Source organism: Myotis davidii, unplaced genomic scaffold (assembly GCF_000327345.1).
Source record: "Myotis davidii unplaced genomic scaffold, ASM32734v1 scaffold246, whole genome shotgun sequence".
NCBI classification, from domain to species: Eukaryota; Metazoa; Chordata; class Mammalia; order Chiroptera; family Vespertilionidae; genus Myotis; species Myotis davidii.
The window spans coordinates 343,107-359,563 of record NW_006296542.1 but is presented as its reverse complement, the minus strand read 5'-3'; the positions used below and the strand labels follow the sequence as shown (position 1 = coordinate 359,563).

The 16,457-nt window shown below is 57.3% G+C and overlaps 1 protein-coding gene across 22 annotated transcripts in view; it reads right to left on the bottom strand.

The window, feature by feature from the left end:
• PLEKHA6 (pleckstrin homology domain containing A6) overlaps nucleotides 1-16,457 on the bottom strand; it is a 142,557-nt gene that overhangs the window by 22,190 nt on the left and 103,910 nt on the right. For 14 of the 22 annotated variants that reach the window (XM_006771976.2, XM_006771974.2, XM_006771977.2 and 11 more), the window contains 8 exons: nucleotides 14,086-14,190; nucleotides 13,330-13,402; nucleotides 10,605-10,705; nucleotides 7,163-7,365; nucleotides 5,444-5,926; nucleotides 3,883-4,378; nucleotides 3,320-3,406; nucleotides 2,276-2,329 (listed from right to left, as the gene is read on the bottom strand). In XM_006771976.2, coding sequence (XP_006772039.1) covers nucleotides 2,276-2,329; nucleotides 3,320-3,406; nucleotides 3,883-4,378; nucleotides 5,444-5,926; nucleotides 7,163-7,365; nucleotides 10,605-10,705; nucleotides 13,330-13,402; nucleotides 14,086-14,190 — 1,602 coding nt within the window. Of the gene's footprint in view, nucleotides 1-2,275; nucleotides 2,330-3,319; nucleotides 3,407-3,882; nucleotides 4,379-5,443; nucleotides 5,927-7,162; nucleotides 7,366-7,771; nucleotides 8,447-10,604; nucleotides 10,706-13,329; nucleotides 13,403-14,085; nucleotides 14,191-16,457 lie in introns of those variants that run through there. The other 8 variants (XM_006771965.2, XM_006771970.2, XM_006771980.2 and 5 more) reach the window with 6 other exon arrangements.

Sequence of the window (16,457 nt, the reverse complement as noted above, 5' to 3'; positions counted from 1 at the left end):
GTGCCTTATACATAATAAGGGCGCTCAGTAATACTTGAAATTGAGTTTTAGAAGAAAAAGAACAATAAAATAACCAGAGCAGCAATGACCACTTATTGCCAATGCCTGATAACACGCTCTCAAATGCATTCTTACTCGTTCCCCCGATACCTCTGGAGGCAGGGAGGGCAGGTTCTATGATGACTATTTTATAAGCGGATCTGGAGAAGAAAGGAGAGAAGCAGGACTGGCCCCACCCAGGCCTGTACCCACCCTGGTGTGACTCGAGCTCTTTCAGCCCAGGTAGGGCCTGTCTCTAGGAAGACTCCTGGGTACCATCTTCTGTCTGAGACAGCACCTAGCCCAGTGCCTTATACATAATAAGGGCGCTCAGTAATACTTGAAATTGAGTTTTAGAAGAAAAAGAACAATAAAATAACCAGAGCAGCAATGACCACTTATTGCCAATGCCTGATAACACGCTCTCAAATGCATTCTTACTCGTTCCCCCGATACCTCTGGAGGCAGGGAGGGCAGGTTCTATGATGACTATTTTATAATGGAGAAAACAAAGGCCCAGAGAGACTAGAGACATTTTCAAGGTAAAAAAACAACAAGAAAGCAAAATCCTTGTAAATGGCAGAGCTGGAACTGAAGTGCAGTGTCTGACTCTGTGTTCAGAAGGCTTATCATGTCAAACCGCCTCCTAAGAATATCTAGGATATCTGTTTATTGAGGAGGACAACTCCGAAAGGTTATTTCTGAAGCCCCGCCCCTCTGGGAGGACAGAGGCCCCAGTAGAGGCACTGCTGTCTGCACTGAATAACCGGACAGCCAGGCACTGTGGACGGGCCGCAGGAAGGAGAGCCTGCCTGGGGCCCAGGGCCCAGCAGACCCAGCTATGGGGCTGGGGGTCAGGGCTTCCAGGCCTGCTCGGGCTTGGCCTCCTGGTTATCCACGGACCGGACACCCTCAGGGACTGGGCAGCACAGTGCTGCTTTCTGGAACTAACTGCAAGGTCCTTGCGGGCTGGGAGCCCTCCCTGCTGATGGACATGCAGGTGTCAGCGCTTCCCGTGCCCCAGGCCTTCTGCGAGGAAGAGTGACAAAGACATGAGGCCCAGTGAGGTGCTTGTCACGTGCTGTGACTAGACCCATCCACGGTCATGGTTATCGCCTCTGACGCCATGCTTCTGCTTCTTTCGACAGCTCCGAGAGCACAAAACCATCCCGATGAGGTGTGGTTTCTTCATTTACTAGATGTTTCCGCAGCTGTAAACCAGGTCAAAGCTCAGACTCCTATTCCACGCTCTGCCATGCACCGGCTGTGTGTCCTCTGCCCACTTTCTAGCCTCTCTGAGCTTTAGTTTTACCAGTTGTAAAAGGGGATCATCAGAGCACCCCCCTTGCAGGGTTTCTATCAAGATTGAATGAGTTAGACTCTGTGAAGTGCTTAGAACAGCACGGACCACAGAGGAAGCAGACAGAGGAAGCAGCCAATTCTGGTCGCTGCGGCCATTGTTGTGGCTATTACTACCATTGTGATGTTCCCCACCGCCTCAGGCTGCCTCCCATGATTTGTAGCACAGATCTGAGCACGGGAGGATGTGCTCAGAGAAATGCCCGGCGTGCTGACCCCTGGCTGTGAGTGTCACCGCCCCCGGAGCCTACAAGGCCAGGTGGCCAATGGGCAGAGAGCCCAGGAGCCCAGCCCAGGCAGCCCATGGCTTCCATCCCGTGGGAACAATCTCTGCCTCTTCAGGACGCTCATCTGTGAAACTGGGTTGAAACGGCTCCCTCTGTCCACCCTACGCTGTGCATGTATGTGAACTAACAAATATACCGAATCGATAGGGTTTTTGAACCATCCTAGGACAAGTCTGTCATCCTGTTTACAAACTGCAGAGTCTAACAGGGTCATTTCCCAGATTCCCGCTGAACTAAACCTTAGCATGTTAGGCCCTAGCATCTCATCTGTGCTACTCTCTCCAGCAAAGATGCAAATTCCCGCCTGCCCCTGGGGGCAGTCCCATCTGGCTGAACTAACAGGAGGTGGCATTCATTATTCATGGGGCCATCTATATTCTCCTTCCCCGGGAAACTCCCAGCTGCCCTAAAAAGCTCGGGAGGGAAGGGGTGTGAAGGCGCAAACCAAAATATAGGCCACTTTGTTGTGTCCTGGTTGTGCCAACAAAGGCTGTCAGATGGATGGAAGATGAGGAGGCAGGGAGGAGGCGGGGAGGAGCGGGGAGACGGGACAGGAGCAGGGGTGGCGAGGGGGCACCAGCTCTGCCTACCTGCTGATCCAAATACTCTAGGTTTCTTTGCAACTGAAGGTCTAAAAGTTCATCCTACCCGGAACCCGAGGCCCAACGGCAACACAAACAATCAGGAACAGGACAAAAGAAAACAATAAAAAGGAAGCAAAGCAGTTAAGAGTTAGCTGGGCAAGGACAGAGGCCTCTCTGCCGTGGAGTCCTGGGGGAGGGTGGGGCGAGGATGTGGGCAGGCGCGGGGGGCTGCCTGCTGGACTGCCCCAGCCAGCCATGGAGACACGGGGGCCCCTTGGGGCTCCCTGGTCGGCAGGCCCTCCAGGTGAGGAGGAGCCACTGAGTGGTCTGGTCAGCACCTCCAGCAGATGTTGCCCAGTTTCCTGGGGAATCTGCTGTTTCTGGGTGGGCGCATTTACGTGGGTAAGGCTGGGGTTTGGAGGCTGGCAGAGGAGGAGAGGGTACGGGGGTGCAGCCCTCCCTGCCCGGCCTCCTCCACCCTGGCCTCAAGGTGCTGTGCAGGGAGGGGGACAGCAACAGGCCTGGGGAGATGACAGTTCGGCCGCCCCTCAGCTCTAGTTCTCCAGGTGGAGACAAAACTTCTTAGGAAAGGACACAGTAGAGGGAGAGGAACGAGGAAACGATATGGGACATCTCTTCTCCCCCAGCTCTGCCAGCCTCTGTCCCCAGGGCGGCATTCCAGGCCAGGACAAACGGAAGCAGGTGCACTTGGGGGGAAGGGGTGTGAGGCCATGCCTGCTGGGAGTTCTAGCCCGAATGGCTTCCCGGCCGGCAATCCGAGCCCCTGTCCAGGCCCCCCGGACGAGCTGCAGGATTGCTCTGAGGCCAGAGGCTCAGGACATCACAACGTTCCAGATCTGTCCTTGCGTCTCTGCCCCGTGTCACAGGGAAGGGGCAACTGGCACCAAACTCTCCTGGGGTCAGAGTCCTGGCCGGGAGGAAGGAGGTATCCAGAGGCTACTAACAACCACATGGGCCAGGCAGGGGGCACGGAGCCCTCCGGGAGGGAGGAGCGGTCCTGAGGGGAGTGTGGGGGAGGAGAGGACGTACCATCTTATCGTGAACCGTGGGGGGTGGTGGGTAGTTGTAGGGGTACAGTCCTGCAGGGACTGGCCGCCTGTCTCCCAGGTAATCATACTGGAAGAGAAAGGGGATTGGAGAGGTGAGAGGGTCTGGCTGGGATGCGAACTTCCCCACCAACTGAAGTTCAAGGTTAGGGATATGTGTATCCTGTCCCAGAGCAGATTCCAAACTCAAATGGACAGCTTTGCTCCAGTGCGAGATCCTGGCAATGACCTGTTCAGTCCTGCAGATCTGAACACCAGAGCCCTCTCCGCCTCTTATAGAGAACGAGGGTTCTTGGCATAATCTGGCCATGGGCACAGACAGCAACGTTCCTACGTAGCGGGCAAGGCATGTCCCCCAGGGCAGGTCTCCTGGGGACGGAACCACAGGGCCAGGGGCTCCCTGGGCGCACTGCTGGCCCTGTCAACACACAGCCCAGGGTCCCCATGTCCCAGATGCTCCCGCATCGCCACCTCTTCTCAGCAGATGGTCTCAGGCTTCTGGGGAACTCCCGGGGGTGAGGAGGGAGGGGCAGGCTGGTGGCTCACCTTGGGCGAGCTGATGGAGCGTCTCATCACATAGGCGGTGGGGTCCACATAGATGTCCTCGCTGCGGGGCGGCAGCCGCTCAAAACGGGCGCTGGGCGAGCGGACGGGGGAGTAGATGCGGGTGCGGCTGTAGGAGCCTTGGCTGGGCGAGCGGGGCACAGAGTGGGACCGGGGCTGCAAGGACAGGCGGCGCAGGGAGCCAGAGGCGGCGTCCAGCTCATCGTAATAGACGGGCTGCCGGGAGGGGCTGGGGATCCAGATGGTGCCATCCTGCCGCCCGTAGCTGGCGGGCTCCTTCCACCCGCACCCGTTGCGGAAGGAGTGGCGCTTGTCCTCCAGGGCCCAGGGCGGGCTGATGCGGTCGTAGGCGGGCATGGAGCAGATGCTGTCCGGCCGCACGCCCGGCGGGTAGTACTGGTAATCGTCGGGGAACGGGGAGGAGTAGGGGCCACAATACTCAGGGCCCCTGCGGGACACGGGGTAGAACCTTGAGGGACTGAGAGAGAGGACAGTGTCAGACGTGGACACAGTGGGCAGGGCCTCATCCAGCCACATTCCGGAGCCCTCCAGCCTGGGGTGGGATGTGATCGCATGAGGGGTGCCTCGGGCTGGCCTTGTGAGCACCCCGGGCACCAGGTTTGTGTCCAGAGGTTCAGGGAAGACCCCGTCCTCAGAGCTCCTCCCTCAACCAGCTCCCCGAGCTTCCATCTCTGTCTCTTAAAATGCAATCCCCCCGGGGAGAAACTTTAAGCCTTATTAGCCATCTCTATCTCCGTGAATCTATTTATCAGATCCTGTCCCACACAGAAGAGAGCGAGTGTCCCAGGCACCCGGAGGCGGCCACAGAGGAACAGAGCGGCTCCCCTGCTCTGATGGGACCTGGGCCAAGGGAGGCGCTCGCTCTCGGGCAGGGCCAGCGGCCAGGCGCCAGACCACCAGCAGGGAGCAGCCCTCGGAGCTGCTAGGACACTGCCCCTGCCCACACTGCCCAAGCTGCCCGGCCCCCAGGGCCCAATGAGAACCTCCCCGTGTTTGAAAGCCAGTCCCTCGATAAAAGAGTCCGTTGGTACAGAGGGCAGAACTGGGGTCAATGAGTGGCAACACTTTGTTTCTTTTCTCTTTTGAAAAACGGCCCATAAACATTGGCTTTCACAGTCAGAGCTGCTCGGGGATGGGCTGGCGCGGTGGCTGACCATGGGTCTCCCACTGGTAGAGACACTGGAACACAGGATGTGGTGGGAGGGCCAGAAGCCCGGGGACAGAAGTCTGACAGGGACAAGGTTAGGGACCCTCCCAAGCTGCCTGCCTGCTTCCTGGGCCCCCCACACCCTGTGGAGAGACACTGGGTGCTCTGTCCCTGCCTCCAAAGGAAGCAGATAGAGAGCAAAATCCGGCTGAGGGAGCCACGAGGGCAGCAAAGGACTTGGGCAAGCGGGGACCCTGGGGCTTTCTTGGCTGCCAGAAGGTTTCCAACGGGGGGTGCCTCCCCTGTTGCTCCCCCAGCCCCCGCCCTTGTGGCACCAGCACCCCAGCTCCACCCCTGCCCCTCCGCAGGCCTCACCTCCGAAGGTCTTCGGGGGGAGGCACCCCCCGACGCAGGTTCACCCACTGCTGGAGCTGGCTCATGGAGCTCTTGCGCTGGGCAATCTTGTCGGGGTTGGCATGTGGGGGGAAGCTCGGCCGGCGTCCCCCACTCTCTGAGTCCTGGGGCGGGAAAGCTGTGCTCCCTGGCCGGCTTGGGGAGCCGTACTGCCAGCCGTTGGGCTGGGGGGGCCGCTCCCCGCCCCCGGGGACCCTCGGGCCCCCCGGGTAAGGGCTGCCTGGCTCTGAGGCTGGTTCCGGCCCAGCTTGGATGCCATTGGCTTTCACCAGAGGCTCGCTCTGGATGTCGGGCCTCTCAGGCCTCCTCTCCGCCTTCTCGCAGCCTCGGCCATCGCCCTCCCCTCGAGTCTTGGCCTCCGGCTCCGGGTTGGGGAAGCTGTTGTGAGGCGGCTGGTGGTGGTGTTGGCTGGGTGGGGTGTTCTCCGAGTCTGGCTTCTCGTGGCTGCAGGGTGCCAAGGGAGACAGCGTAAGAGATTCCAGCCCAGCACGGAGTTGGGTGGGGGGTGGTACCCAGGGAGGGAGGAAGGGAGTGGAGAAGGAGGGGCAGGAAGGTAGCAACGGGAGCAGAATTTAATACATTACAATTCTGTTGCCCAGTGATTAGAAAAAGTCATCCGATCTGCCTGGGCCATCTCTTTCTGCCCTCCAGGTCTCCCACGGGCCACTCCACTCCCTTCAGCACCTGCCTCCCCCTTCAGGACCCCTGTGAGGCCACACAGGGGAGGCAGCGGGCAGAAGCTGTTGCCTCAAACTGCACAGCATGGAGACATGCTAGTTCCCTTCCCGAAAGCAAGTTTCTCCCAGGACTGACTTCTTGTTAGAATGTAAGCTCCACGGGACAGGAACGCGTCAGAATTTTGCTCCCTCGTTTTCCTGGTGCCCGATTGAGCGCCTTACACATTGCTATTCATAGTAGGTTTTTATGAAATGATGAGGGAACCACCAGAAGTACACCCCATGGGTGGAGCCAAGGTGGAATCTCATAACAGTGTTCTCCCTACAGTTTCTCAAATTCAACACATCCAAGCGTTGGTGTTGAGACATTGCTTGGTAACCATTTCTAAGGCATGCGCATAGACTTGGGGTCTACACTGTGTCACCTCCTTCTGGATCCCCGTTAGCATCTGATTCAACACCAGCTCGAGGAGAGGCAGGCGCCTAGACTGCGGCTGGGGATGTGATGGGCACAGCCATGTCCTGAGTGCTCCCGACATACCAGCATCTTGCACACTGCTTAGTCCTCACAACGGCCTACAAGGTAAGCTCATAATTGCTGCCTCTGAGGAAAGCAAGCTCAGGTCCACAGAGGTGCAGTCACTTAACCTGAGGCCACACTGTGTGTAAGTGACCAAGCTGGGATTCGAACCGGAGTCTACCTTCCTTAAGGCTGTGCCCCTCACCGGCACAGCCCAGGAAAGCAGCACGTGACCCTGGCCTTTGGCTCCTGGCCAGGCCCCCCCGGAACCTGGCACTCTCTTGGCCTCCACCAGCTCAGAGAACAGAGGCAGAGCCGGCCAGGGGAACAGGCTGCCGGCTCTAAGATGGCCTCGCCCGGCACCCTGCTCTGTGCTTCTGCCAGCACACTGGGTTCAGCGATGGCATCGAGCGGGCCCTTCTTCTCTCTCTCTTTCTCTAGCTTCCCTCCCAGCCCCCCGAGGCCCAGAAGCCGGGCACTCACTTGAGACGCACAGTTTGGGGCACAGACTTCTGGGCTGGGGGGATCTGTACCCGGGCAGCCTCCCCCATGGCCTGGATCCAGGCCTCCTGCTCCTCGGGGCTCTCGGCGCTGAAGAAGTAGGTGCGGACCCCGGCGTGCTCAGCCTGTGGGGAGAGGGAGTGCGTGGAACTGGCCCCGGCCTCGTCCACCCAGCACACGGTCACCTGTAGGGAGAAGACACCCATCCCCACAGAAGAGGTGGTCAGAAGGGCCGCTCCCAGGACCTGCGGCTCTTTTCCCCACAGGGAGCTCGGGGGCAAGCTGAGGAGGGTGGCCCACAGGTACCCCAAGTGCCCCAGCTGGTGCTCAGGTGTCTGCCTGGCTAGCTCTCTGGACACCACGGGGCAGCCCAGGTAAGCTTACCTGCCCCACCTGGGGTGATTAGCAGCAGGAGGGACAATTACCGTGCCCGCTCTCCCATCAAATTCTATCTTTGATTTGAAGGGCAATTAGCCGAAGTCTGGGAGAGACCCCTGGGTCTCTGAGAAGCCAGCTCTGTCTCATCCGTGCAAAGACGGCCTGGCCCTCTCCGGGCATGCAGGGGGCATGCACACAGGCAGAGCACGCTACCTAGTCGGCGGCCACGAGCAGGTGCGGCAGGCGGGAACCCAGAAGGAAGCTCCTGTCCAGAGCAGGGTCCTCACGCAGTCGGGAGGAGGAGAGTAGAGAACAGGTCAACCAAACACCAGAGGGCGAGACAGACACCGCGTGGCAGGAAGGTTGGGAGGGGACTGAAGCGGAGGCTATTCAGACAATCCCCTCCTGCTCCGTGTCACCATCGGGACAACAGCACCCAGCTCAGCCCGCCAGGAGGGGGAGTGCAGAGCTTGCACCAGGGAATCCCGGCAGGCGGGGTGAGTCAGGGATTCTCAGCACTAACCCTCCCTCTGTCCCTGACCAGCTCTGGGTTGTGGAAGGGAGGAGGGAGGGTCTACTTGGTGAAACTCGAGATTCTTGGGCCCAAGGACAAGAAGCTCCAGGCTAGATTCCTTGTGGGACCTCGGATACCCCCCAGGTGACAGCCGGGTCTCCCAGGAAAAGCACGTTTATCCCAGCGTGCACGAGATCCTGACGTGATTAAGTCTCCGATGGGAACCTCACGTTGCCCTCTGACCCCTTGGGTGCTCTGGGTGTTGAAAGGAGAGAAGACAGGGCTCCTCTGACCAAGCGCCAGGGCTTTCCTGAACAGCAATGTCAAACCCACACCCTCCAAATGCTCTCCTGGCTGGACCCGTACTCCACCGCAGCCCCCTGCCCCCTGCACAGGATGCCCTTCTGGCGGGAGCCCTTCCCCAGTGAGGGCACATCCTCTGTACCCAGTGAGGGCAGGGCTGGTCCTCCTTCCCCTGGACCCTGCCAGTCCCCGCCCTCAGCAGGGGCCAGCACATCGGCAGAGGCAGGGAGGTGCTGAGGAAAAGCCAGCGAACTGTGAGGAGGTGTCTGGGGGTTGAAACTACACAGGGACGCGCCGATCAGGCCCGAGGCAAGCCCTCTGAGGTGGAGAACACAGGGTTGCCGCAGAGGAGAGACACGGGCGGGACCCTGGGTGTGTCCTGGGGCTGGTGGGAGTGGGCAGCAAGTGAGCTAAACGCTCAGCATCTTCTGACCCTCCAGACCACTGCTGCACCAGGTGCAGGGAAGGCAAACGCATGCTCTTTGCACTTGAAGAGTCAAGGTCAAGCTGGAGGACAGGACGTGCCCCCAGGGAAACAAGGAGGGAGCAAGGGCCAGGGAACAGCTGCTGGCGACAGGGAGGCGGGCAGCGGGCCTGGGGAAGGCGGGGCGACTGAAGGGCAGTGGGAGGAACACTCGCCTGGAACCAGGAAAGGGGACCAGAGAATGGAGGGAGGTGCCCCAGTGGGGTGAAGTCTACCAAGCCCCCCTGGGGCCGGGGCAGGAAGAAGTCCCACATTCAGCAGTGGGCTGGGCAGGGACAGTCAGGTTCATTAGCAGCCACCCCAAGAGTTTTGCTTGGTGGCCACAGCAGGAGAAGCCTCCATCTGTGTCAGCAGCCCTCCCTTCCCTGGGAGGGGCCTCTGAATAGCCACCCCTTTGTGGCCACTGAGCACTGCTCCCCAATTGGTTTAAAGAGAAACGAACTCCTTGGGGGACGGGGAGGGAGGAGGGCGGTGATGGCACAGAAGTGAGATCTGGGGTTTGTGGTGGGGGTGTTAGCCATCGTGTTCATCGGAGGCCGGCTGAGCTCCGAGCATGTGTCTGCGCACAGGTCTGGGGGGAGGGTGACAGGCTGTCTGCCTGTGTGGGTGTGTGCGTCTGCTGTTGGTTAAACAGCCTGTTCCTATTTCCACAGCGAGAACCGGCTCCCTGGAGCCCGAGTTTTATTAATTGTTCATTCTGTTCACACCTCTGCCAGACAGGACCCCGGGAGGCTGGAAACTAATTACGGGCCAGGGAAGCCCCTCCTCGTTCCCCGAGCAGCACCTGTGTGTGCTGCCCACCGCCTCTCGGTGGTCAGTGGTCAGAGTGGGAGGGACAGGAAGGGGCGGCCTCTGAGGCTCGGACCCTGGCCTGGGGTGACCTGCAGGCCCCCTCCCTGCCAGCACGGCTTTAGGTCTGCAGGGCCTTGGGCAGCGACTCTCCGCTGGGAGAGCGGGCTTGGTGCTGAGAAAATGCATGGGCGGCACCGGAACTTCATATTTGGAAAAGGAAAAGGAGCCTAGAGCCTTTTCATCATAAAACACAAAAATCATGTTTAAAAGGTCGTGCGTTTCTAAATGTGGAAAAACCCTGCCTGGGATGAGCCAGCTGCAGCCTCTGAGGGGCGGATCCCCACGGGGCTCGGGGGAGCGTGCTGAGCGGGCAGCTGAGCACACTTGCTCTCTCCAATTGTCTACATGAGGTTTGTTTCTCTTGATTATAATGAAACTCAACCTCTAATTTCCTCTAAAGACTGAAATTCGAGTAAGTTTGTTGTAGATCTAGTTTCCTGGGCCCAAGGTGGGGAGGAAGACTTTCCAGAAAGCATCTCAGCCCCTCTCCGGCCCATCTCCTGCCTCACTGTGAGGTGCCTGGCCACTGGGCAGAGGGTCCCCAGGCTCAGGAAATAACTGGCTACATTTATCGATATTTATCCTAATAGAGCTGATACGCTCCTCCCTCCTCCCAGGAAAAAACTGGGGTACCACTGAAGCACGTCCCTACTGGCCTACCCTGGGGAGGTCACCCACCCAACCCCCGGGAAAGAGGACGGGGTCCCACATGGCCTCTGCTCAGCCTCAGGACGGCCCGCATGGAGTCCAGGGCACTGCCCACTCGCTCCCTCCACTACAACTCCGACTCCTCGGAAGGTGGCTCTTGACCCTTCTCCATCCCCCTGTGCTCTAGGAGAACAGCCCCCCCCCCCCAGCATCTGACCTGGGAGAGGAATTTCCCACCAACTGACCTTAAAGGTGTGTTTTCGGCTGATGTTGTCCGAGGGCTGCACGGCGGCCACCCGGAAACTCAGGAGGGGGATGCTGCCCAGGATGCTCTCCTCCTTCTCATCTGTCAGGAAAGAGAGGCAGGTGAGATGTGCGTGTGTGTGTGCGTGCGTGCATGCGTGTGTGCATGCATGTGTGTGTGCATGCGTGTGCAGGGGAGGAGACAGGAGCATGTCAGTCCTGTTATGATAAACTGCAACACACATCTGTTGCTCATCTCCAGTAGGCACGCCAGGCCACACACACCAGCACGCGGGCTGTGGTCTGCACCCCACACCACCAAGAGGCATGCTCTTGGATGGGGGCACTGGGGCATGTGCTGGCTGTGGACAGGCTCTGGGCGTGGCTACAGGTGAATGACAGGGAAGCAGCCCCACCCTCGGGGAGCTGGCGTTCTAGTACACAAGCAGGCAAACCAATTAGAGCTCATTGTTCTACGTCAGAAACTGTTCTAAGTGAAAAGCCTTCATGCATTGAATCCTCTCAACAATCCTGTGGACAGGGGCTGCTATGATCCCCGTTTTCTGAGACGCAGAGAGGTTAAGTAATTTGTCCAAAGTGACGTAAGTAGAAAGTGGAGGACTGGTCTTTGAACCCCCGCAGTCTGACCCCCAAGCCGTCATTCTTAACCATTCCACCGTGCACAGTGCCTGCCCAACTAAAGACTGTTCCAGCGGCCATACACAGCAGGATCGTGGGATGGGGCATGGGAGCGTGGACGGTGCCCTCTGTGGTCCTGGCTCCTCTGTTTCTAAGGTTCTTCCCTGCACCCAGCAGCTTGCTTTGTCCTCTCCTGACGCGGACGCACACCCCTTTACATCTCTGTCTCAGGGAACACCTGCCCCCGCATGGCCTTCTGGTCCTCTGGTCCCTGGATCAGGCTGTTACATAATTCATCCTGGATCTCCAGAGGAGCCTGATGGATTAGCCAGTCGGGCACCCAGCTGTCAGCAGGAGGCCCGGAGGGCAGGGTGTTCTGTGGGACAGGATGGGAGCAGCCATGAGGCCATGGCAAGACACTCCCCACTCGCCCAGAATAGCTCCTTATGCCCTGGGCTGGAGATGTACCCCCCAGAGAGAGTTCAGAAGAAATCTCTTCGAGCTTATAAACTCCACTAGTTCTCTCTTTCTTCTCACTCATCACTTGCACAAGATACTGGGCCCAGCATCCAGCTTCCTACGCAGACCTCAGTGTGGTACCCAGAGCAGGGCTGAGCCGAAGGAGCAGGAGCGACCAGGCCTGGAGACCAGGAAAGCAGCGGCTGTCCACCCCTGGAGGAGATGGCTCTGCCCGGTACTGGCCAGGTCTGCATTTAGGGGGTCTCCTGAGAGCACCTCAGTGCATAGTGACCCCCAGGGCAGTGCCCTCTGACATGCACAGATTTTTAAGGTTCTTCTCTCATGCCAGCCCAGAGTCTCTCCTCTGAGGAGATCCTGGCTTCCCCCAACTTTGTTCACACTCTATCCTGGAGACCCCACCTGGGCAGATTCCTCTGCCCCGATCTTGGGGTTTTCTCTGTGACTGGACCTGTATTAGTATATGCAGCTCCTTCCTGATCTCTCCTCAGAGTTCAGGTGGCAGCAGCTCAGGGCACAAGAATAGCAGCACTGGGGAGGGGTGTGTGTCACTGGGTACAGCCTTTGTTTGCCAAAGTTAATGATTCACAGAGTTGTTCCAGGAAAGCCCAGGGAAATCTAGGCTCTGCCGCTCCCGGGCGTGGAGGGGTGTGGAGGGGCGCGGAGGGACGAGAAGGAAAAGGGAACAGTCCCTTCTGCTGCAAAGACGTTTCCCCTTCTCTACCCAGTGCCCTGCGTCAGGGTGACAGGACCACCACCGTCACCACCCTGCTTGCTCCCTCTGTGCTCTCCCTGAGACAGTGTTGCTGTGTCATTTTAAAAACACCTTCCTCGCCGAAACCGGTTTGGCTCAGTGGATAGAGCGTCGGCCTGCAGACTGAAGGGTCCCGGGTTCAATTCCGGTCAAGGGCATGTGCCTTGGTTGCGGGCATATCCCCAGTAGGGAGTGTGCAAGAGGCAGCTGATCGATGTTTCTCTCTCATCGATGTTTCTAACTCTCTATCTCTCTGCCTTCCTCTCTGTAAAAAATCAATAAAATATATTTTAAAAAAATATATTAAAAAAATAATAAATAAATAAAAACACCTTCCTCACCGAAACTGGTTTGGCTCAGTGGATAGAGCATCGGCCTTCGGACTGAAAGGTCCCAGGTTCGGTTCTGGTCAAGGGCATTACCTTGGGAGATGTGCAGGAGGCAGCTGATCGATGTTTCTCTCTCATCGATGTTTCTAACTCTCATCTCTCTGCCTTCCTCTCTGTAAAAAATCAATAAAATATATTTAAAAACAACAACAACAACAAAAACACCTTCCTCAAGGTTGCTGCACCAATGTCGTCAGATCTTTGCCCTCCTCTGCTTTGGAGAGGGTCGGGAGCGAGTGTTGGGTGGACAAAGAGGGCAGAAGCTGGGGTATTCGTCTACTCCACATTGATGGAGCACCTGCACTGGACACAATGGACAAAACCCGCTGCCTTCGTGGACCGGGTCATGCGTTCCACGGTACAGGAGGATGAGTGTACATGCTCCAGCCAGTAGGGGACCTGCTGGTAGTGGTCTGGCAGATCGGAGAAGTGGTGGGCACTAACCCCTGAGGCCTGGGACAAGCTCACCTTTATAGTAGAAGAGGCAGCGATCCACCAGGACGAACCAGCGCTTGTTCCACTGCTTGACCCCAGAGCTGGCCTGCGGAGCACATGGAGACAGACAGACGGAGGGGCTGTGAGCTGGGCATGGGAGAAGCGGAGGTCATAGAAGGGGCCCTGCACTAACTTGAAGGATATCCTGCCTCTGGTTGCAGCTCGGCCACTAACAAGTAGCAGCAACCCTCTTGAGACCCCAGATGCAGGCACCTGACATGGGGTCATTGCCTGTGACCTTCAATTCTGTCATCTTGGGCCTCAGGGCTCCCCAATGCCCCCCATCCTCCCCCCCAAAGATGAAAAGGGCAAGAAATGAGCCAGAATGAGTGAGCAGAGGGCAGGCAGGGACCGTGGCAAGGACAATGGGGAGAATTGCTGGACCTAGACTTAAAGGAGACACCACCACCACCATCCCTGCCATAGCAAGAGGACCAGCTGAGGAGGAGAGAGTATGTTGCCCCAACAGGGTGGGTGGCCTAGCACATTTCAAAATCATTGTATGTGCCCATCAGGAGACCTAGCTGGATTCCCAAATATGACACCAATTTTTCTGTGAGATTTTGGGAAGATACTTGACTTCTCTGAGCTTTCATAACATTAGAAGACTTATTCATAGAGATACACCAAATGAGCAAGGGGAGGACATACCAAAACAGACACGGACGATGGTAAGCACGGAGGCATTACGGTGCTACAAGGGGAGAGCGCTGGGCAGAGGGGCCTCACCTGTTTGAAGAGCCAGCCCGCCTTGGTGACAGGTGTGTTGAGGTTCCGCTTCATGGAGTGGGAGCGCTTGCCAAAGGCGATGGCCTTGCGGGATGTCCGGGTGGCCTGGGGAGGCAGAGAGAGAAGCTGGCCTGGCTTCTTCCCTCTCCTGCTGCCCGTTCCACTGGCCAGGGGAGCAGCGGTGCCTCTCTGGGTTATGCTGCTCTGGGGTAGCCCGGGCGCCCTCATGCTGGGAGGCCCACGTGTGAATCATGGATGTGTCACTAACTCAAGAGCACAGCCGCTCAAGTCTGACTTCTTTTCTTATTTCCAAAATTGGGCTCAAATAATAATCCTGCCTGTCTGACAGCGGTGGGTCTTTTGGGGTTTTCTGGGGGAGAAAGTAAGGTTTTTTTATTTCATTCCTGGCCTACCCTTCTGCTACTGTCCTTACTCCCTACCTTTCATCGTGCTTTCTGGAGCCCATCAGCTGCAAGTACCTTGCCTGTACCACCATCCTCTCAGTGTCCTGCTCATTCTCAATGTCCAATAGAGCTGGGGTACCACTGGGAACCCAGCTGGGAACACTGCACAAGTGTTCCAGCTTCTCCCTGCCACGTGGATACCAGCCTTCTCCCACCTCCTGGCATCAGCTCTCTTTCCTGAAGCGCCACAGATCTCCCACCGTTTAGTCCTTCTCACCACCACTGGCTTCCAGAGCATCTTTCCCAGTTGGTCAACCTCTTCATTCAGCTTAACAATAACCCACAACTGTCGGACCAACTCATCCTCTTCATTCAGTCTTGCCATCACGGTGGCACTGTTCTCAGGATGACCCACCCAATGCCTTAACTTTATTCAACCTTGATGTCCTCACCTCCAAAACCCTCCACCACCACCCCAGCAATGGACTGTCATGGCCACTCCTTAGACCTGGCTAGCACCTCAGTCCCTTCACGGCTAACATCTTCGGTTCTAACATTCTCATTTTCTGATCAAGTCATTCCACCCTTTGGGCTTTCTCACTCTGTTACTCGGCTACACAAGCTTTCCTACTGCACTGGGGCCCCCAGCTCTTCAATTCTTCCCTTTTTTTCTGGATCCATCAGCCACCTCCTGGTTGTAGTCCTTTCCTTACAAAGCCTAGGCCCCGCAGTAGAGTAGATCAACTGCCCTCTGAAACACCCCATCTGCTGTCTTTCTGCTCACTCTTCTCTAAAACTCAAAATCCCAGATTAATCAAAGTACCCACCCTCCCTGCACTCAGCCAGACTGCGGTGCTGCTGTTGAAAATCATACTGCAATACAGATGAGGCCACACAGACCCACGGTCCCCAGCAAGCTGGGCCCAGCCCCAGATGCCATCTCCATTCTGTACCCCCACCGTTCTCCCAAGTCTCACGACTCTCCACTTTGCGCTCCCCACGGTGGACCTGGACCCTCCTCCAGTGAAAACTGAGGTTATCAGACGCGCACTTCCTCAATGGAGGAGGAGGAGGAGGAGGAGGAGGAGTTGTTCTCCTTTCTAAGGCTCACACATCTAACCCACCATCTCCTCTGAGACTCTTCCCCATCCATAAGCTCTCAAACCTGTCTTCAACTTTTCCTTCTCTCCTGGCTTCTCCTCAGCAAACACACTCAGGTATCTCTTCTTAAACCATCTGTCTGTCTGTCTGTTTCTCTCTCTCCACCCCACCCCTACTTACACCTGCCCCCTCATCCCTACACCTGTCAGGTAACACCGTCCCTCCCTTCCCCCTTTCCCTTCAGGGACAGGCTACTGGGAAGAGCCCTGACTTCCTCTCCCCTCATGCACTCCTCACCCTCCTCCACCTCTTCCCATGTCCTTATACATTATGCCCGGGTAACGTCATCCACCAGCAATAAGCTGACAATCCCCTCATGTACATCCAAGACCTCTCTCCTAGCCCCGGTTCATTTGGCAGCTGGTTGTCCAAACAGCAGTAAGAAAAGTACAAAACCAAACTCACCCTCTTTCTATCCAAACTGTCCTTCAGTATTTCTCTTCTTGGTGAAGGGTACAGCCCGCCCCGTTGCCCAGACCGGAGCTCTGAACCACCTCACACTCTTCCCTCCGCTCCTTTCTACAATCACCTATGCAGGGCTAAGGAGTCTATCTTCCTTAATGTTCTCAGATCTCACTTGTTGCCTCACAGATTGTCATCTCTCTGCCATGAAGGAAGGGGATCTTTCTGAAAACACAGCATCATCACAGCACTCTCTGAAAATCTCTCACCACCGCTCATCGCTTAGAAGTGAATGCAAGTTCATCAGCCCAGGGCTGAAGGCCAGGTCTGTAAAATCAGGCAGGGCCCATAGCCCACCTCTGCCACACTAGCAGGCAGCCCAGCCCCCGGTCGGGCCCAACTCCT